This window comes from Magallana gigas, chromosome 1 (assembly GCF_963853765.1).
Source record: "Magallana gigas chromosome 1, xbMagGiga1.1, whole genome shotgun sequence".
In the NCBI taxonomy this organism is placed as follows: Eukaryota; Metazoa; Mollusca; class Bivalvia; order Ostreida; family Ostreidae; genus Magallana; species Magallana gigas.
Genome location: NC_088853.1, coordinates 42,123,150 through 42,146,739, shown reverse-complemented (window position 1 = coordinate 42,146,739; position 23,590 = coordinate 42,123,150). Strand labels below are relative to the sequence as shown.

The 23,590-nt window shown below is 32.2% G+C and overlaps 1 protein-coding gene across 3 annotated transcripts; it reads left to right on the top strand.

Moving 5' to 3' along the window:
• The first annotated feature begins 4,103 nt into the window (after window positions 1-4,103).
• LOC105337990 (uncharacterized) lies at window positions 4,104-23,130 on the top strand. 3 transcript variants are annotated; one of them, XM_066067529.1, is made up of 6 exons: window positions 4,104-4,306; window positions 5,461-5,518; window positions 15,741-15,887; window positions 18,049-20,020; window positions 20,207-20,340; window positions 22,230-23,130. In XM_066067529.1, the coding sequence occupies exons 3-5, from the start codon at window positions 15,837-15,839 to the stop codon at window positions 20,338-20,340; spliced, it is 2,157 nt and encodes a 718-aa protein (XP_065923601.1). In that variant the 5' UTR covers window positions 4,104-4,306; window positions 5,461-5,518; window positions 15,741-15,836; the 3' UTR covers window positions 22,230-23,130. The 3 variants fall into 3 exon arrangements, with proteins under 3 accessions (XP_065923601.1, XP_034319269.2, XP_065923596.1); XM_034463378.2 differs by lacking the exons at window positions 15,741-15,887; window positions 22,230-23,130 and having other exon boundaries at window positions 20,207-20,863; XM_066067524.1 differs by lacking the exons at window positions 4,104-4,306; window positions 5,461-5,518; window positions 22,230-23,130 and having other exon boundaries at window positions 15,579-15,887; window positions 20,207-20,863.
• The last annotated feature ends 460 nt before the right edge of the window (window positions 23,131-23,590 follow it).

The window sequence follows — 23,590 nt, the reverse complement described above, 5'->3', positions numbered from 1 at the left end:
TTCAAACTGGAAGTGGGCAAATTGAACCACCCCAGGCCTGAACTTTGCAAAAGTGCTTTTATGTCTTTTAATTGTTAATACTATTTATCTTATCTTTTATCTTCACTAAAATGTAATAATATGACTATCCCCTGTTCACTCTGTTGAAATCTTACTTTACTCACTTCTCTTTATCTTTTAACAAGCAGTGCACCCTACTCAGAGTACTCAGAATTGTGGGCGAGTAGTATCGGGAGATAGATAGATAAATAGTAATATTTTATATAAACTTCTTTTTCATATATCTAATCATGCTGACAAAATTTGGGCATGGTTTTCACCATCACAAAAATGCGTTAAAAACAGCATGAATACCTGTAATTTTTAGTTAGAACCCATTGATATCTTATACACATATAGATGACATATACTTTTGTAAACTTGGTATATATAAATTCAAAGGCTGTCGCCATTTTTTTCCATATGTCGGTGTGATGAATTTTTATGTTATGCAATGATGCAATCCAAGTAAATTACACTGTACTCATGTTTTTGTTAAAAAAAAAATGGCTCGCAGCCATTTCACGACGATTGCATCAATTTGCCTTTTGAATTGTTTTGATGTACACATCAAATTCAAACTGCTTAATACTCATGTACTGTACTATATTTCCTACTGCAAAAAATCATTGCTTATTTTTTTCAGCATTTTAAATGTTTTTCTAATCAAAACGAATCTTGCGTCTTCCCACGTACACTTCACGTATTGTTATTTGTTGATTGTTTAATATAATTAACAAGTATAGTCGCTAAAAAGCAAACTTCGAGGATTAAGCAGATGAAACGAACAAGAATATAAATAAATGACGTTATTGTCCAAAAGCAAGAGCAAACTAGTGGTGGGTTTAATAATAGACGTTTCCTACAGTACCAAAAAAGGAAATTTCAATTTATCGTGACAATGCATTTTTGCGTTAATGGCTATCAAGTTTGTCTTATTAAAGGGGCCAGTCATATTCAATAAAAGGGGGATTAAGTTAAGAATAATTATACGATAATTTTGTAAATTTTTCCAAAACAAAATAATTCAAGAACCAAATAGCTTGCAATATCCTTTAGGTAAGCTTCTTTATATATGTTTATGATTATACCCTTAGTGGTCAGAAATGGGTGTTAGTGTCAACTTGGTTAACAAGATATATTCGAGCCAATGCGTACTACTTCAGTTGTAATACCCCCGCTATGATGTGTTATACAAGATAAGCAAAACCGATATTAAACAAAAACATGACGTTCGATTGGTACAAAAAAAATATCTCAATGTATCGCATGCTTAAAACAATCTTTCACGAAAACAATCTTTCACGAAAATTCAGGCTAAAAATAAACAATCTTTCACGAAAATTCAGGCTAAAAATAAACAAAGGCGTCATTTAACAGGAGGTTCACGTTAGTAGGTACAAAAATATATTACACCATATGGCATGCCAAAAAATTCTAAGCATCTGGGGCTCGTTTCATAAAGAGGTCTAAAAAGGTATAACGCACATATACGATTTTATAGCCTTATGCAAACATCAAACATTTTCAATATTATACAATATTTAGTTTAAATATATTCAAAGAAACGCAAATTACACAATCACCATGATCTAAAAGTCTTAATTATCTTACACGAAATTATTAAAACATTTAGGTTTTGTTAGGGATATATAGGAAAGTAGTTAGTTTACGATACAAAATTGGATATTTGACTATTTGAACCACCCTAAACCAAAGACATCTGATTAAAATTATGTTCTACAGATATTGTAGTACACGTTTACATTGAATTAATTTTGGTTTAACGTGGTCTTCGTACTTAAAATTAGACAAATATTTCAATTAGTGTCTTTTCTAATACAATCATGTTAACAGCCATATATATTGAAAATGCATCTGTTGAAAATGTTAGATGCGTTGCTTAGTGGAAACACAGAGGTCTGTCTGATTTTGTGGTCGCTGGATCGAATCCACTAAGTAGTAATTTTTTTTTCACTTAAATTGTAACATGAACAGAATAGAGAGGTTAAGTTACATGTATCTATTCTTCTGTTATTTGTTTTTAATTATCTTGTTTAATTCAGTCTGAGTATGAGCACACCCAATATATACATGATCTTTTCATTAACACTGTATATGTACTCTATTAACACTTAGATCCATTGCACTTTGCTTGAACTAATCACGGTTTAGAATATCAGACACTGTTATACACAGAGTTTCCCGAATTTATGACCAATCAGTTGTTACATTTATTATATTTATTTATTATTACACCATTATAAAATCAGTACCGTGTATCCAGGTTTCGAAAATCATATTGCGACAGCTAAGTACCTGAAGCTATTTTTAGTAACAGGTACTTTCCGTCCAAACACAGGTGTAGGCGAAATAATGGGAAAAGGCGCTATACCTCAAATTTTGGGCTTAACTTTAGTGTAGTCCGATCGAGGACTTACACCGAAAGTTAGTCGGGCGTATTTTGCATTTCACAAAGCGGCGTAACTAGAGGCATAGACTTTAGACATAAATCCTTTTCAACGCAGCACTGCACATTCATAAAATTGTTTCTATTACTCTGTTATATTAGGTGTAAGTAGCATGTGGAAATATAAAACAATTTTAGAGGAACTAGCAATTGTAATTATTTTTATTTAAAAATATTTAAGATTTGATAAATTCTTGTTTTCACACAAAGGTTAAAATTTTAAGTTACAATTCATGTTATTTTCCCTTTCCTTTAACATTTTACCGAACAAAAAACAAATAAAATCAAAATGAAACTAAACAAATAGATAAAACATTAATTAAACGGAAACCAAAATATTATGAAGTGTATATAGTTTTCTGGAATACCAGCACAGGAGTATTATTTAGTGTCAAAACACATGGAACTCGTAAATGAATCATCCCTATAATACATGTATACTGTTTAATTTAAAGCGGGTCCTTACTCGATATGGGTTTGGTTGAAGTACATGAGTTGTAAAATGTGCTCAATAGAATTATCAATTTTATCATTTTAAGTAATTAGGTAGTCCAAAATATATTATATTTTATTACTTTTATCATATTGAAAATTTTGAATTTACTGATTCGGTGTGAATTTACAAGTTGTCATATTGATGTTTACATCCATTTTTTTTTTTACCTTTATCATTGCGCATTTCAATTGAAATGAATTTCAGGGGTTTTAAAACAAAATTAATGCCTTTTTGTTTTCATTCATTTCGCGATGATTTGTATCTTAGCAAAATATAATGTATTTTATACATTTACATGTATTATGATAATTTGCACTTTTTGTATCAAGTATTTAGAAATAATAGTTTGTATTTATCGAATCAGTTTGAATTGTAGACTTCTAAACTCTAATGCTGCATCATTTTTGTACATGTAGATAAAAATCATGTATCAATAACATATCTTAACTTTAAATAGAGAATCACAAATGAAGTTTATGATTGTGCATACATGTAAGTACCAGGGAGTTTAATCGGCCTTCATTTTCAGTATTATTTGCATTCAATATTAATGCATCTACAGGTACATACATCGCATGTTATAAGAATATACTGTTCATATATAAATTCCCCCCAAAAATATTAGCTTTTTCCTGGGAAAGCAATTTTAATGAAGGATTTTTAAAAGGTAAAGCTATTACTAAATGTGATGTAAACTTGTTCATGGTAAATGTTGTAGAAAGAAAAAAAAAATGGTTTTAAAAAAATATAATGTAAGTTTATAAAATGCAACACAAATCAAAATTTGGGTAGGTTTTTTTTATACAAATTAAGATCTCTCTCTCTCTCTCTCTCTCTCTCTCTCTCTCTCTCTCTCTCTCTCTCTCTCTCATATCTATTCGGGAGAAACCCCCGTGTGCACATTAATTCCGGAGAAACTCCCGTGGCAATCAGGTCAGAATTAAGAGTATAAGTCGTTCTTTCTCAGTATCTGAATGTGACAATGAATTAAATTGCATAAGTGATAAAATACAATCGGCGTTTCATAATAAATATGCTTACTTCTGAAATTACACCTACCTGTGAGTGGACGTAAAAGTTTGGCTTAATGTTAGTCGAACGTAAAAAGGCACTCTTTAATGAAACGCAAATATTCAAACTAGTCCCGTATTTACACATGCGCAGCGCTTAGTCTGGACGTACGACCCTTTATGAAACGAGCTCCTGCAATGAATAGTTGCTGAATAAATGCGTCTGAATTTTTTTCTGCGGAAAGACAGACAGAAAGACGGATAGACAGGCAGACAGACAGACACACAAAGGTAAAACTGTATACTCCCTTCTCCAATATAGAAACAATAAATCGAAAGAAATATTTTTAAGAAATTGTTGAAATTGAAATTGTTGTTATCCGGGGACGCGGTAGTGTACTCTGATTTGACAATTTATGGACGACTACTTATTATCCGGTATTTTAGGCATTGATGATGTTTTCCTTATCCCCCCTATAGTAGTTAAAGTATGGCTCAACCAGGCCATGTTATACATGATTTTAATAAATGTAATTAAAATTGTCACACTTCAGTCGTTTAGTTGTTCATGTAAAGACAAATCAGTTCTAGAAGACTGAAGACAGTGACCTAACATAAAGATGCTGTTTTCCTTTATATTTTAGCATGTTAAATTTTTCTTTTGCATTTCTTTTTTCTTTGTTTTAAAGGAGCTCATTAAGAGGATTGTATGAAAGATCTATATCGAAATACTTGGTATATCTATTATCATATTCTGAAATTTTACTAAAATTTTAGCAATATCCTTGCATCAAGTAAACTAACCATCTTTGTATATTAAATGTGTGTATCTTTTGAACAAGAAGGATTTGTCCTCTTTTGTTTTCGTTGCCTATGCAATTAAGTGATGGATTAGAAGGCGTGATTTACAAACCTGGGCAAATGTTGTCCAGTTTCCCATGGATCTAAATAAAATCTTACGATTATTTCTTATCGTAAGTAAAAACAAGTTTTTGTTCATTTTTAAAACAAATCATCTAACTAGATTTGTTCGTGTAAAATTCATCTGCCATTTACATGTGTTAAAATTTGACCTTTTTGTAAAACGTTTTTGGAGATTTGAATAATGTGAACTTGTTTTTGTTACTTTGTCTTATATTACTCTAACTCAATTGAAGGAATCTCTTGATCTAACCTTTGCAAGCTTTTAAAAAGAGACGATGTTAAGATTTATATTCCGTGTTTTATATTAATGACCTCGTTTTTATTCTGGATCAGGAAGGATAAAATCTGAAACTTTGTTATGGGTTCTTTTATAATGTATTTTTCTTTTAAGGGATATTTTTTGTTTTATTGTTTATTTACTTTCATGTTGAAGTGACAAACAAATATAGCTGATAAAAGGTAGACATATTCATAAGATATGTATCAGAATTTTACAAATCGGAGAGCTGTGAATTTTTAAGGTGACACATAACAGAAATCAAGCCGAGGGATATGGACCTGTTTCACAGTGGCAAGTTGGTAAACCAGTATTTTTTTTTTTATCAAATTTCATATTTCTATGGGAAATTCTAATTACTGTTATCTTGAACCTTTTACCCTTTTTTTTTTTTACCTTAGATCGTACTTTCGTTTATACCTTTGTACATATTTCTTTATGAGTACGCATAAAAAAAAATTAAGTTTGAATATATATTAGATGTGTACACGTTTGATGACCAAACTATCTACCGTTATATCCCCGTGCAAACAAAACTAGACATCACATGTTTATGTACAATTCAAGTACCCAAAAGGGCAACTAAACTTATCATTTAAATTCGCAGGTCATGAGAAGGGCAGATTAACACATTACAACAGAACAGAAATGCTAGATAAATTAAAACCTTAATAAAAAAAAATATGGTTTAAACTTTTGTTTAGACGTGCACTAAGGAAACACCTGCATCCATTTCTAACGTGTATTCCAGAACAAGTTTAGCTTTTTTAAAAAAGCTTACCGTCTTTAGAACAAACCCTAAACAGCAATTAGTTATCAAAGACAGTTTAATTCTTTTTATATAAATGTCACCTTCCTCTACATAGCATGGCGAGTGGAACATTTTATGGTTTGTCGTTTAAGCCTTCGTGTCTAAAATTGAGAACGACCATAGGGTAAAAGAGATCTTTGGCAGGGCCGTAGACTCGTATTATTTTTTATAAAATCAAAGTTATCCCACTGCATTTATCTATCTAAGGTGCAAATAACTTTACCAATATTAGGCATATCGTATCAATTTTTTTATTTTGTATAAATATTTGAATAAACAATGCTAAAAAACAAAACAAATAATTTCAATAGATAATATTATAGAATGTTACTTTCAACTAGTTGGACCTGAAAACCAAAGGCTGAATTTCATTCATAGCAATTTTGTATTGCTTTTTCTTTTTCTCACTTTTTAAGATTTGAAATCTACGAAATTTGTTAAGTCGTACATGAAAAAGATCATCAGAAAATTATCTTCCTTGCGCCTAACAGTATATCAACCAATGAAATAGATGTAATTTTTCATATCATATATTTTCTACCAATCACAAAGGAAAGGAAGTGCACAACCCGGAGACTGTAAATTATTTCAACTCTTTATACCGTCTTCCTTGGAAGACGGTAACAACAGAAAACGTGACGTCATACACAGAAGTACACATAAAGGTCACATGATATACAAACAGCTGATTTAACATAGGAAGTGAATGAAAAATGAACCACCTTTAAAAGGGATTATTAGCAAGATCATTTGACCATTTGACCTCTGATAATTGTGTCGATCTACTGTTCGTCCAGAGTACACAGGTTAGTAAGTCTTATTGTAATGCCTAATAAAAGCAAGACCATTGCTTACCTCTAATCGCAACTTATCAGTAGAACTCGGAACAACTTTCCGAAACTACCAGCGTTACTGGATGTGAAATTGATATACACATTGCAGTCGTTCAACATGAATTCAAGTATTAGCTAGACACATTTGATATTCTGTGTATTGAACAATTTCCTTAATATTAAAATTAAGCTCTTCTAACTTTTATGGCTCTAGGCTCCTTAAAAACCACCCAAAAGTGATGACTCTGTTCTCTGGAACTGTACATGATAATGAAATTCCATTTATGTGATCAAGGTTACAAAGCCCACACAGTACGAAAGGCATTTTCTAAGATAGGTAATTACAAAAACCCAGGAAAACCCCTTTGCAATACAAAGATAAAACATTAGACCTCCATCCAAGAAATAAGAAACAATCTTTCCAATCTTTATAGTAACATAATGTTGTGCAAGATCAGCTCTGGCACGAACAGACTTGGACCAGTTCCACTCTAAGAATTTCGGGAAATTTTGCCCAATACCTGGCTACTTGTTTCAATAAAAACTAGACTTTGACCCGTGCGTGCACGGGTTGACATTGCATATGATATCGGGCATTTACAAAATAGATACATCGAAACACCGTATATATTGTTGACACTTGCATAACCAAACTTCAAGCCTACAATAATGCTATCAATTTCACTACACTCTGCTGAGTTGGAATAATCTTACTGTGTCTCGGAAAATGCCTTCATCACACTTAAAATGACTCCCATATACCCGTAATGTTGCAGAAAATTGCAGAATCGCTCCAAAACGATTTTGAAGAAAATTAATAAATTTGCATTGAAAATAACAGTCAAATTGTTCAAAACAAAACATTTTGAAGCTTGATATACCTTTTTTCGAAAAGTTTAATTCTAAAATTGCAGATTTCAACATATTTCAATAACGTTTTTTACACACCATGTTGACATTCGAAACTCTCGGGAATATTCAAATTAAATGCACTGTCTTTGAGTTATCTCCCGTATTTTCTTTGATGAACAGAAAAAAATTCCAATGAAAATTAGCACACATTTGTTTTATTGTTTCAAAGTTTATTCATGCAAATGTGATATTGTGGAAACATAAAATAAAGAGCCTCCCGTGTTTAAGCGTGAATTTAATGCGCATGCGCAAGATTGTAAAATCCAAAAAATTCAGATGATTTCCGGAATTCTTTGAGGAATTTTCGTTGATTATTAATTAACGAAGTTTGATTGAAAAAAAACAAAAACAAATTGGTAATCTTCAAGTACCAATGATGTTTAAAATATATAAAACAAAAGACAGTACTCTTCCGATTTATCGGAATTTAAGCTAAAACATTCGAGTCTATTATTTTAATATAGTAGTATAGATGTGATTAACCTAATCTCCTGTCCGCATCAACTTTTCACTGTGTACGTTTTTTTATAACTTGCATTAGTTTTTCTTACCAATGCGAGGTCGAAACTAAACAAAAATATCAAAATATTGCTTTTAAATATTTACATTCACTGTATGTACCATAAAATTGGTATTGCCAATTCGTTCATAACCCCCCCCCCCCCTTTTTTTTTAAATAAATAGTTAACCTCCTTTTAATAAATAGTCAACCAATTGAATCGATAATGCATTGGGTCTGTCCTTTTACCATACTAAAGTAGATCACAAAGCTTAATAATGAATTTTGTTTTCCCTTGGACTGAAATGTCACACTTTCATTGGTTTAAATATAGCACGTGATTGCCTCATATATCTCTATATTTGTTCGGTTAGAATTAATATTAAGCAATATGGCCGTTATTGGCCGACGCTTCGCTTACTCATTTCGACATTTCATAGTATTTAATAAATATACCGCACGCTGTGAGTTCTTAAAGTTTTGGAGTAGTTGCCCTTTGGAATTCTCTAAAATTAGAGTAGTTGCCCTTAGAATATTGACGTCACATTGTTTTGTCTAGAGCAAAACAAAATGGCAGCGTCGAAATTTGCTCAAATCTCTGCAGAGGAAAGTGAGAAAACATTTAAAATTGAATAGCAACAAAACATTGTAAGTAAACATGGGTGAAGCAAAGATTTTTAAAGAGTATTTAAAAGGTGAGATTGAATATTTTGAAGAGTTTAATTGAGTTAAATTGTACGAGATGTTAGCCATCTTGTACATAGCTTTGCGTGAATCATCGCTATTTGTGAATAAATATGTCGCTTGATAGTCCTGGGGAAAACAAACGATTTATCCTATGATTATTTTTCAGGTGACTTTCATTTTATTGAGCATAAAGAAAATGTTTTGCTTGTTGGATAATTTATTTCCCGCTATATTTTATGTAAAACTGGCGTGAAAGAAAGTTTCATTCAGTTTAATTGTATCCTGAATTTGACATAATTTGAGATTTTTTTTAAAATACAAATTGTAGTTGTTCAACATCAATTCCAGTATTAGCTAAAAAAACCCTTACATTTCTCCTCTGGGGTATAATCTTTTACTTGATCATTGAAAGTTTAGCTCTCATCTCATCAGATAAGGCATTGCCCTGTATTTATAGGAAGTTTTATATTAAAAAAAGTTGCCATGGAGACCTAGGTAATGTACATGTATGCGAGTATGATATTCCTAAGGCCTGACTTTAAGGCCCTTACTTCTTTTTATCTAAAATAGAACTACTTTCTAGAACTTCTGTACTTTCGGTTGAAACTACATGATCCAATTCATACATGTATTAGTCCACCTAAATAAGAAAACCTACCATCACATTTTTATACAACCTGAACTGTAGGATGAATTTGTGTGCTTTGTTGAAATCGCTTGAAGATGTTTACGGAAATATAAATAGTTGTGTTCACTGACAAGTAAACGGGAAAATTTGCCCCCGTTTTATTTTTGCCCTGTTCCCCTAGTTTTCAGGGGGCGGATTTTAGACTGGAAGAACAGTTTTATCTATTTCCACGACTATGTTTGGCGTATTTAAGACGGGCAAAATCGTTTTAGTTCAGCTGAGCTAAAAGCTCAAGTGTGCTTTCCTGATCACTTTTTGTCTGTCAGGCTGTCCCTCGTCCGTCTATCCGTCAGTCTGTAAACTTTTCACACTTTTCGATTTCTTCTCTGGAACCACAGGGTCAATTTCAAGAAAACTTGGCACAATACATCCTTAGGCAAAGGAGATTCAAACTTGTGACAATTAAGGATCTTGCCTTATTTGAAGGGGAGATAATTATTAATTATTGAAAAATTATGAGGAATTTTCAACTTCTCAAAAACCATTTGGCCAGGAAAGCCGAAACTTGTGTGGAAGCATCTTCAGGTAGTGTAGATTCAACGTTGTGTAAATCATGACCCCTGGGGGTAGGTTGAGGCCACAATCGGCGGTCGAATTTGTACAAAGTAATACAGAGAGTAAAACTTCAAAAATCTTCTTCTCAGACACTAACCAGAAGGAAAGCTGAAACTTATATGTGTAAGCATCTTTAGCTAGTAGATTCAAAGTCATCAAAACCATGATCCCTTGGGTTAGGGTGGGGCCACAATGGGGGCCCATTTTTTTTTTTTTACATAAGAATATATAGCGTAAATCTTTAAAAAAAAATTTTCAGAAACTAATTAGCCAGGCAAGCTGAAAATTACGTGTGGAAGCATCTCCAGATAGTGTACATTCAGAGTTGTCAAACTATGGTAGGGACATACTGGGGGGGGGGGGGGGGTCAAATATTTACATAGGAATATACAATGTATAGAGTAAATTTTTAAAAATTTTCTTGTCAGAAACTTATCAACCAAGCAAGCCGAAACGTATGTGGAAGCATTCTCAGATAATGTAGATTCAAATTTGTGAAATTTTTACATAGGAATATATAGAGTTAATCTTTAAAAGTCTTCTATTCAGAAACTTATCAGGCAGAAAAAATAAAACTTGGGTAGAAGCATCTTTTGACAGGGTAGGTTCCAGTTTATTCAAATAATAATCCTAGGGGTAGGGTGAAATCAAACGGGGGGGGGGGGGGGGGTTTGGGTGGGGGCAAATCTTCACTGTAGGAATATATAAAGGAAAGGCTTGTCAAAAACCATTTGTCTACAAAAGCTGTGACTTTAGTGAAAGCGACCTTTGATAGTTTAGATTCAAATTCGTTAAAATCAAAATCTTGAGAAGTACGATTGGACCACATTGGGGATCAACTTTTACAAAGGAAAACAATTTACATAAATTGAAAAGTTGTAATATATTGTTTTTAACATATGCAAGCATTTTGACAATTTGTTGATTCTTTAAAATTGTTTAGACCTTGGCCCAAGGACAATTCTAAGGCCTCACAAGGGATTCAGAGTTTCAATCCCATATATAAACAATTGTTTAGAATCTTTTTAAGAATTACAATGCTTAACATGTGAGGTGACTATAAAATCATCCTGTTTGATTATAAACATAAGAATATCCAAGGGGAAAATGGATTTTTATTTATACAGGATCTACATGTGTCATACTTTATTGACCAGGTATTTTGTTTTATGTCTCTATTAAGCTGATTTTATCATGCCTTTTGTTGCTCTGGGGCTCTTGTTCAAGTGTTAGGTCGAACATAACACGGGGCAAAAATAATCCTGTCATCAGTATTGAAACAAAAGATTTAAATCTATTTTTTTTTTCATTATATGTTTCTTCTACTAGATTTTGCTTTCAATCTATTTAACACTGTCAACATAATGCATTACGCATTTCAAACTTTTCTACTGTCAGATAATTTTCAAACAATTTGTTTGTTTCGAAAAAAAAATGTAAAATTGATTACAATTATTGTTATATTTAAACCTTAAATCTAAACATTTACATGAATAATAAAAAAAACCCATACGGGATTAGAAAACAAGTATTTAATCTGCTTGATATGTACTTTTGAAAATTCTCGTTCAAAGTTCTGGTACATCATTTTTGTACCCATTGAAGCACGCTAATCAGTATGTTATATAACTGTTTCATCTTGTTCTCATATTCTGGCAAATGACCACATATCATTGTGTTCATAAGAATAAACAAATTAAAGCTAATCGATAATTTGTCCAAACAGGCTGGTCTGTTGTAGGATCGACGAATCAAAACTAAATTTAGAAAACATTTTATTGTATAAAAGAAACCCCAAAGCGCTACCAAACTGAGCCTACTCTTGCGACTTGAAGTAAAAAGTTGAATATTCAATTATTTACAGAATAAGGAATCATTCTTTGAGTTAGGTGATAATTATGGTTGGGGTGCCGTTAATTCCATGAAAGCCCGAAGGGCGTTATGATATAAAGCCCGATGAGCTTCATGATAGAATTAATCACGCATCGACTGAAAGTATCACCTCCTAATGCAGATGCTACTAAAAGAAACGAAAAAAAGAACTGCGAACGCTTACGCCCGTTTCCCGCCTCATTTCACATCCAAATATTTCGGAATTTCTGTCAGATATTCAAAAACTAAGTTTTCTACTAAAAAGTATAATCAAATCCTAATCAATTTATATCAAAATAACATTTTTAATCAAAATATTTATTTTTAAACAAAAGTTTTGCTAACGCGGGGTCTAAAAATAATTCATTGAAATCGGTCTCTATGAGTGAGGAAAATATTATTTAGCGGCCAATATGTGCATAAAAACTTAATAATAACATATTTACGACATATATTAAAACAAAATTTCGTTTTAATTCATATCTGTTAATTAGTTTTCGAAAATTTACAAAGCAAAATTCTTTTTTTGGAATGTATTTCGGTCTGTAGACATATGTCCCCCCCCCCCGTGAAACAACAAACCCTGTAGTAATATTATGCTAAATAACAATAATTAAAACCCCTCAAAAGGAATTTTTGTTTCACGGGGGGGGGGGGGGGGAAAGATGTTTTAAAAAACATTTTCGTTTTCCGTTATTTTCTATTATGAAATGAGCTATTTTAACCCAACATACAAAGTTATCTCTCTTTGTTTGACCAAATCATTTATTTTTAATGAAATAATAAATAAATGTTTACATTATTGTAAAAAATTAACTTTGATTAGACAACTTTCAAAACATGTTAGGCGGCTAGACAATGCTATCGTTCGCAGTCCTTTCCAATCACTGTCAGAACCAATTTTGAATGGAGATATTGAATTAAATACTATCTGACCGACTACTAATGATGTGTTGACTTATATTTCATTTATCATGACAATCTTAGTATCTCTGGTTTCAGGATGGCTATTTTTCAAACAGAGAAAACTTTTATTAATTATTTCGCTTTTAAAACAATCTCCTTATGCCAAAGCTGTTGAAAATGAATATGTTTTTCTACAAAATACAACTGAAAACCCTTAACACATTTTAGACGTTATCAAGGATACTTTGAAATGGGATTATATCTTATTTGCTCTCTCTATTCTTATTCAATTCACATGGGTACTTAGAAAGTTAACAAGTTGTGGAAACGTCATGGAAACCGGTTCTGGGGTATAAAATGGCAATGCGAGCCCTGACAACCTCAGTTGCAGTTTCTCGTTAATAAAATTATAAAGACATACAACTTGTTTTCTTTTAAGGTACGTATGTGTAGTTCAAATCATCTTAGCGTTACAAAATAACATTCATAAGTAAACGCAACTGAGATGTAATAACTTGGAATTTAAAATGTTATTAATTAATTATTTATTTTTCAAGATATTTTGTTAAATTAATTGAATCATTGTTATTTATTAATTTATTTTCTTCTATTATGTTAAGTTGCGGTTTCTCGTTAATAAAATTATAAAGACATACAACTTGTTTTCTTTTAAGGCCAAGCAATAGAGGCTGAAAGCAAGCATTTTGATCCATTGCCCTCGCTGTCCAAGCATCCCCACAAATAACATTGAAAACCAATACAACAATCTGGAACAATGCCATTTTCTAATAGCTCTTGAACTTGTCGATCAATTTCTTTTTGTAAATGAGCGGGTTGACGATAGAAAGGCATTCGAATGGGGGGAGCTTCGTATGTTTCTATTTTGTGTGAAAATCTCCCAACCGTTTTTCCCATTTCTGATAAATCCACTGAAAAGATATCCCTGTAATCTCTTAAAAATGTTTGCAGTTCCGACTTTTGAGCGTCATTAAAATCAGAGTTTTTCAAGTCAAAGGTCATTGGAGATTTTTTGCTGTCTTTTTGAGTTTAATGCAGTTTCTATGTCATTAGTTTGAACACATTCTGGGGAATAAAAGGGAATAATTTTATGTGTGTCTACACATTCAACTGAGGCAACAATAGCGTTATTGTTAAGCATGATATCCTCCTCGGTCGGATTGCAGATTTTTAAAACACCGCGTTGGTTTTGAATACGCGTGTTTGTTTTCGCTGCTTATAAATTCATAGGATGTGAATTCTCAGTTGGTTCCAAATAAACAGTTTGTTTACAATTTAGCCTGGAGATTTTGACAGGAACTAGCATTTCATGATTTGCTGAGATGGTTATTATTTTCTGAGCTGTTCTAGCAAAATGATGTTTGGCAAAAATTGGTAAAGAATTGTTTGACTCTGCAATTTGAATAGTTTTAGAACCTAAATTTAGAGAAACAGTATGCTTTTCCATGAAATCCATGCCAATAATCAAAGATTGATTCAGACCTCTAACAACATAAACTTTATCGAAATTCAACATTTTTATCTTTATTCAAACAGTGATCACGTACATGAAATATTAGATGAATCAATTAATAACCCTAGTGCTTGGTCCCAATGTTGACCGTCTTTTTAATACTGACCATCTAGAATACACAATTTGTAAACAAGGATCAAGAATATTCCAATATTGACCTATAAGTTACGTAACTGTTGACCTTGCACTAGATATAAGAAATAAAACCTTTAAAATCAATGAATGCTATAAATATACAGTCAAATATGAAAATAATATAAAAATTCTATATAACAATACAAAAGATTTCGTATTGTTACCACAGACAAAGACATTGAAAAATGTAAATATTAAAAGATACATGTGATTGAGAACAAAATCTTTTGTGTGAAATCAGTTCATATATTATGCATATATTCATAAGATTATAATCTGAGTAAATTTGACCTTTTGCCCAAACTCTTGATTTTACAAAGAAATCCCTGAACACGGGGGGGGGGAGTTGACGTGGCTATGCAGGTCCCCCATTCTATTGGAGACAAACCACATAGATGTTAAACTTCAGTATATACACTTCAGTATTGTTATCAACACTAAGCATTAAATTTGACAATTCGAGTCAGCACATATATGTTTCACAATGAAACATAGCTTAAGATCTGTAGTCTACATTGTTGGAAAATCCTGGTTGATAAGTCCTAAATGAATATAAAGGTCTACAGATATTCATTAATATGAAACGAAATACACATGATTTATATAAGTGAGTTAGTTTCGTCAAAGTCAAAGTTCATTGCGCCCCCCCCCCCCCACACACGCATATACATGGCAGCGAGTTCATGTCTCCTTCGCAGGCAAGGAGATATAATAAAAACACCCAAAACAAAAAAATTATCTTTAATCGTGTTCTTTTTAATTCGTCGTTGGATGCAGGGCAAATGAACATCTATTTGTTTAACAAAGGCGAAGTATAATACAAACCGGTTAATGTATGTTATTATCAGAAGTCTTTTTTTTTGTATCGAATTTTTTGCTTGCTCTTCGTTTCATGCATATTCAGCACACATCATAAGGTGATTTTTATGACCTGAAAGCAATCGACTGTAACGGAAGAGAGGTTGAAATATATGTAGGGGACATATTTTCAGTTATTTAACTTTCCCAAGGTTTCAAAACACTTGTGTTTAAGATTAGTTTGATAGGTGTGTGTCTTTTGTTTCGTAATTAAGTGATGTCTTACAAACGTTACAGTCTGGTATATACTTGCTGAGGGAATCCTTTGAAAATAGTGTTTAAAACTGTATCTGCAAATACTCGGGAACAATTACTGCACCATAAGGCTAATGAATGCTGATTAAAAACTGCCTGCCTCCAAGATATCAAAGGAGATCCAAAATGGTAAGCATCATGATTCATTGCACTATAAACCTCATTTTCACGGAGTAAAAAACCACTTTTGAAATAATTTGTTTTGAAAAGGTTAAAAACTTTTGATTTCTTATCCGTAATGCCAGACAACATCTATAACATGATTAGAGAAGGTAATTTATTTCGTTGATCGGTTATTTATTGTAATTATTGATTCAAAATGTAGTAGTCAATCATTAATTCAAAATAAAAATAATTTTTACTTTTAACTCATCGAAAGGCGTGCTTGATATCTTAATGTCGACAAACAAATGAAATATAATGTAAATCACATTGCTTTTTGCAGTTAGATTACAATGTTTAAATCATTAACGATTTGTCTTTTCAATGCAGTTTTTCAAACATCCTTTTTATATGTCATTAGAAACCTAGTTTAAGTTTCTATAGGAATCATATTAAGTTTTATTGATGTATTTCTCAATATTATTAGATCTTGTTTAATAAATTAACGTCAAATTATCAAAAAATGATTGTTTCCTGTTTTTGTAGTTATCGAAATCATATTGGTTTAATTTGTGTTTTACACAATGTTATATTGAAGTTAAAAAAAGTCAGAGTTCTGAAATGACACCTGCAAAGTCATTGAAGTGAACCCTTTAAAAAATCTCAGACTACAGGACTAAAAATAGATTTTGGTTTGATTAAGTTCACGATAATATAATGCATACCCGTGAAATCAAAATTGGTCCGTATGCACTCTGCCTAAAATTGGTGTGGTTTTTTTTTTTTTAATGTTTGAATCTGAACATCAACTTTTTTTTATTGCAACGATTAATGAACAAGTTCTACAGCTTATCTAAATAAATCTCGTGTACGTATTTAGGTGATGATATCAGGTTGTATTATTATTTGATAATACATCTGGGCTAATTTATGACTTTGGCTGAAAATCTACAGAAAACATTACACATGAATGCGATTTATGTAAGAGGTTTTGGCAATGATCGCTATGGTCTGAAATTTTTAGAAATATATTTTTTTCTGTTTATATTTACAACTTTTTCTGAACCATTTATTCAAATATTGTAAAAAAAAGTAGTAAGAATATGAAAATTGTTATTTTTTAGATCCATAAATTGCACAGAATGCACATATTTCAAGGTAACAATGGTTAATAAAACTAAAAAGATGTATATGGATATATACATTCAAACATAATTTAATGTCTCATTAGATGTGACTAGTAAATTAAACCGAGGAAAAATTTAAAATATTTCGATTATCCTCAACCACTTTTTTTAAATCTACCAATTGTTTGATAAAAAATTGCACTAACACAAAAATCATAATTGATAAAAGCTTAAAAACATTTAATAGGTCTGTTTCAGCACAAGTCGGTTTGTTTGAGCACAGAGAAAAAAGTAGTGACCTAGATTATTCATGCGCCACTTTGACCTTTTGACCCATAATGATGTTATGCAAGAAAAACAGCGGATTGCGTAAACAGTGTTATATAAGGGGAACATTTGCAAGTGTAAATATTCGTTTATGAATATGCATAGGTAAATTACCGGAACGGTTATTCATTTTTGAATTATGGCTAGTACCTCGTTCATGTCTACAACTACATGTACATAGTACTATAAATATTTTTTTTCTTATGTTGGGATATTAAAAATGAGTTATGTCAATGATCATTTTTTGAGATATATTGAGAGTTCTTCTTGCATTTTTTCATAATGATAGATTTTATTGATTTGAATGACTGGTCTAACTGAGATTTAATATAAACATGAGGCCTATTGGCCAATAGCAATAATCCTAATAAAACCAGAGTTTTGAAGTCATATACAAAATATCTGGGCAATGTAGAAGAAAAAAGATAGAAACAGATTTTCAATTTTTTCCCAAATACCTCATTGCCTTAGAATGCTTTCATTTTAGTTATAGCTTTTTTGCTCAGGTTTTTGAGAAAAAAAAGAAGATTTTTTCTCTTTAGATTCCAGTGTAAAAGTCGAACCCCATTGTGGCCCCAACCTCCCACTGAGAGTCAACAAAATTGTATTCTTCTGTATATTCGTTTAATAATCATGTTATATAGCTTGACCATGTAAAAGGAAAAATGAACCTATCTTATATGTAATTTTTCGACTACCAAGTCCTTTATATTTTCTAAATCTTTTTCTTTCAGTTCATTGTCCCTGCCTCCGTTCTTCTTTTACTGGGAGTAATGCCCATTTCTGTGTGTTTTCAATGCGAGAAAAATGTTCCGCATTGTGTGACGTCTTTGATCGTAGACAACTCATTCACAATGATAGACAAGGAAAAGGGTCCACTTTACACTGAAAACAGAAAGGTTTTGAGTGCCCGTTACGGACAAGAAGTCGATATTAACAGTGTCATCACTGCAGACGGATGGAACATGACCCGGAAGTTGATCACTGCCAACGGAACAATGCCTGGACCGGATATCATCGTTCATCAAAATCAGAAGATCACTATCGTAGTCTATAATCACCTGCTTAGTGAGGAAGTTTCCATACACTGGCATGGAATCGAACAATTTGGAACACCCGCTATGGACGGTGTTCCATTTGTGACGCAATGCCCGATACTTCCGGGCCAGTCTTTTAACTACACATTCACTCCTCACATTGGAGGGACCTACTTTTACCACTCTCATTCTGGCGTTCAGTCTGATATGGGATTATTTGGAGCATTTGTCGTGTTAAGAGAACGTGATCCAACACCTTTGGAACGTCAAAACATTGTACAACTTCAGGAGTGGAATCATCTGCACGACCCCGAAACAATACTAAAATCTCTTAACCATGTTGACACAATGGCCGATCCTATCAATTATTTTACAGGTTCCCATTCGGTTTTGATAAATGGCAGAGGGGAGTATGACAACAACATGGCGCCCCTTACTGTTTTCCGATTTGATGTGAGCGAGACCTACCTTCTTCGTGTGATATCGGCAGCATCTAACAGATTCTTTCTCTTTTCAATACCTGGAATCAAGCTAACTGTCAAAGAAACAGACGGCGATGAAATCTCCCCCATAACAGTAGATAAAATAATCATTTATCCCGGGGAAAGGTACGACATAGAATTGAATCTCCAGTCTGTTCCCGAGGGTCTCTACAATATTACCGTTAATTTATTAGTTGGTCGTACTTTAGTAGTCAATAGAGAGAAGAACGTTGGGATTGCCATGGTGCACGTAACGAATTCAATTAATTCTTCTGCGACGGTATTGAACGATTCAGATACCTCTGAAGTTGTTTTGAATTGTCCTTTTCTAATCTACCCAAACGAACCAAATTTTACTTGTGTTCCTGTCTCTCAGTTAAAGTCGATGAATCTAGAAAATGATATCCATGTTAATAAGAAAGCCAATAGAACAGCATCGCATTTTCTTAACTTTTCTTATAGAGGAACAAAGCAATCAGCTGTGAATGGACGAATATTCCGAAATCCTTCGGTTGCAGCATTGATACAACCTGAAGAAGTAGATGTATCGTGTCCCAGGTGTGACGCCGAAAACTATTGCACCTGTTCCTACTCAGTAAACTTGGAAACAGGTGCAAAAATAATATTAGTTATGTCCAACTTGGGCAAGGAGTTTTTAGATACACATCCGATTCATATTCACGGTCATAAGTTCCAAATTTTACGAATGGGTCTTTTGTCTATTACATCAACTGGTGATGTAATACCTACCAATGACCTAAGATGCAGTGAAACCTTATCCAATGAGGAAAGTTTGTGTTACAGCGCGAAATGGGACAACCAAACATGGAACAATCTCAGCAATATTCCAGATATAAATTTCCAAAACGGTGTGCGCAAAGACACTATAATTTTACCAGCTGGCGGTTACGTCGTGGCAAGAATCTGGGCCACAAACCCAGGGGTGTGGTTATTGCATTGTCATATGACTCGTCATTTGTTTGAAGGTATGGCTGTTATGCTTAATGAATCGTTTGAGCATGTTGTAAACCTACCATCAGATATCCCTATTTGCAAAAGTTTCTACAATAAGAAGAAATATTTGCCACAAAATACCGAAACCACTACTCCAAGCAGCCAAACCATAACTAAATCAAAGCAATCAGTGCATAACACGTTTACAACCAGGTCAAGAACCTCGATGTTTGGTAAATTACTTTTACTATATATAAAAATATTTAAAATTAAGAATATTTTTAACCGTAACATTGATGTACACTCAAACTACATTGATGTAAGCACGTTTCGTTGTAAGCTTCAATTAATCTTTTTTATCATTTTTTTACTTATTTCCTTTCGAAAGGTAATGTGTTGTAAATAATTTTCAATTTTAGGTGAAAATGAAGATTCCGTGGTTTTAGGAATTATCATCACGTTGGCGGTACTTGCCTGTTTGTTGGTAATCTCCAATTTGTACACAATACATGTGCTCCGGAGTCAAGGCAAAGCAAGCATAACTGGACATTAGGTATTCCTGACCCGATTACACGGATATGCATGTTCCGATCTGGTGGTTTTTAATCGCCATTAAAAAGTGTAAAAAGTTGACTTGTTTGCAAGAAGGCTTTGTAAGCTTGAAAAAACGTGTGCATATAAACCTTGACTGTTTTGAAGTAACATTATCCAGTAGAACACTTTTGTGGTTTTTTTTATTGTTTTGGGTATTCTAAACCAATTCCCTATGGTTTTGATTAACGTTCTTTTCCAGTTCCCCTTTTTCTTGATTTTAGGTAACATTGTCCTGGGCCCGTTTCATAAAGCATACTTAGGACTAAGTTGTATCTTAGAAAAGAACCTTTTACTAAGTTCATTACTTATCCGTTTCACTATTCCAGTCTTTTCTTATGAAATTCCTAAGTTATGTCTTAACTTTAAGACAGGTAAATCGATGTCTTAGGAACAAACTTAACATGGCGACTGTTTATTTTATAATGAAATGAATTACATGCATATTTAAGTTGAACAGAAATACAAAAAAAAAAAACAAAAAAAAAAAAAAAAAAAAAACAACAAAACGAATCATTAGGACTTGTTTACTTTATTTCTTAACTAAAAACTTAAGAGCTATCAAAATAAATATATATTTCTTCAATTTATTTCTTTTGTGTAGACTTTTGATTTTAACATTTTTTTTAAAGATTATCGCACGCGCAGATGAAAATCGGGTATTGCTATAGCTAGTGCACTGATGATAATGGAATGTCATGCCCGAGAATCACTGACATCTTAGATAGTTTGATAATAATAGGAATAAATTCTAAATAAAACTCAATTACAGAATGACTGGATAATTTGTCCTTTCCCTGCACCAAATAAGCTGTTCTTTTACGAAAGAAATTTTAGGTGTTTTCTTTTCGGTGGGGTGAGGCGTTTATTTCAGTTTTTGTTGGGAGGGGTAGGAGTGACCGGCAAGTGGTAGGTGAAGGTAAAATGTTATACAAAATTTCAGTACATGCACGTAGGCACAACACTATTTGCACTCTATTTACACGTTTTAACTTTTTTTCTAATTTGTTTCTATGTGAATAAGGGAATGTTTCTTTACGTTTACTTAGAAAGTTTACATCAACGCCATATTAGAAAGAATTTACATGATCGATATAAGTTTGATGATATTAACAAAATGATTTAAAAGGGGCTTACAATATATCTTAGGATAAGATTAAGTCAACTGCGTTACGCTAAGAAAGTTTTGTGAAACAGCTATTACAAATCTTAGGAACTTCCTAAGTTATAACTAAGGCATATCTTAAGTTCTATCCTAGGAAACATCTTAGGAAATCTTTGTGAAACGGGCACCTGTAGAATACTTCTGTTTTCTATTGTTTTGGGTAATATAACACAATTTCTCAACATTGTGTTTACTGAGGTTTTGATTAGCATTGAAAAAACACGTTTCTGTTCAGTTCATGACTGGATGATTTTTTACATAGGAATATAAAGAGAAAATCTTAAAAAATAATCTGGGAAAATTTTCAGTCCAAAAAGCAGTAACTTGTGTGAAAGCACAGGTTGTGCAGATTAAAGTTTGATGAAACCATGATTCTCTAGAGAAAAGTGGGGCCACAAAATGAAGGGTTAGGGTTATAGGAATAGAGAAAAGTCTTCTTACAGAAAGGCTTGGTATTTACCCCAAAAAATATGTGGGTGTTAAGAATTTAAAATTTGCAGATTTTATTTTTTTAAGCAAGATCTACTGTACTTAGTTGTCAAGATAGTGTGATTTTGATACTGTACTGCTATTTTGATCAGAGTTAAGGCAATTGTTGCTCAGATGAGCGATGTGGCCCCTGTGCCTCTTAACTTAGATATTATAGGTAGATGAAGATATTTATTTTTCTTTTATTTTGTAACTAGGTATGGACTAATCTATAAAGTGGAGTATTATACCACGAATCGGTGTCCAATTAACAGCCTACTACAATTAACAGCCTCCTACAACTCTAAAAAGGATATCATGTGGTCTTAGCTGTCGTTGCTATGAGTTGATAGCTAGCAAACGGAAAGTTGTTAACATTGCCAAATTATGATTTAAAAAGAAACTGACATGAGATATCAAATCTGATGTGATGGAACATTGCTCAAACGAAAAAGAAAATCAAGTAAAACATATAGAAGTGAGAACAAATTTTCTTAAAAATGACTAATTTTAAACTAATTTTGAAGCTGTGTAAAACAAACTTGTTCATAACTGATACACAATTTGCTGAGATGCATAATGAAATATTATATGACTGTTTACATGATAAAAAATTATGTAACTGTAAAAAAATTAAATTATTAAGAAAAATGCATAAAAATATGAAATTAAAAATTTACACTAATTTGTCACTCCATAGTTAACAAAGAAGTGCGAGTTGTAATGTTTCGTAATGCGCAATTTGTAGATTTGCTACATAAGTACCATACATATAACATTTATATTATCATTATTAATGTAATTATTATTATTATTATGTTAAAAGTATGTATTCTTAATTAATATGTCATAATTTATGTAAGATATATGAATTCTTTAAATTTTGTTAAAGGGACTAAGACACGATTTGACTCAAAATTTTAAAATTTTATTTTTCCATTTTCAATGTTTATAATGATAAATATAGAAGTTGATAATGCATTGTCAAAATTTGAAAGTCAAATATCAAGTTATTAGCAAGTAGTTCATAATTTTTTGTTTTGTAAACAAAGCCTGAATATTGTCATTTTTACAAATGTGTGTAATTGGTGTAAGTTTTAATCAAATGTACCTTTCTTTTGTTGATAATAGTATATATAAAAGATATTGAATTAGTTTAAATTGTTTTTTACATGTTATTTTGTCTAAGAAATGGCAAATCTCAACATTACATGTTTTATAACCATAATTGTCACAATTTTAATGTAACGAAGTTCCGTTGTTGATAAAGTGATATTAATTTTATTCTTATTCTTTCGTTCGTAACACATTGATACCCTATCTGTGAACGAAACGACTGTGCACTTCGACCGTTAGTTGGCACGTACCGCCATGATGAGTTCCCCTTTATCTGTCAGTCGTGAACTGTAGTATTGATATTTGACTACCATCAGTTTCATCCAATAAAAAATGCATAAAATTTCTTTTCTGTAAGCGAAAATATTTAGAACCATTGACGCTATTTGTGAGCGTATAGTACAAGATCTTGGTCTCCCTGGACCAGGCTATGGATGAAACCGAGCATTGTCTCAATTAGGTG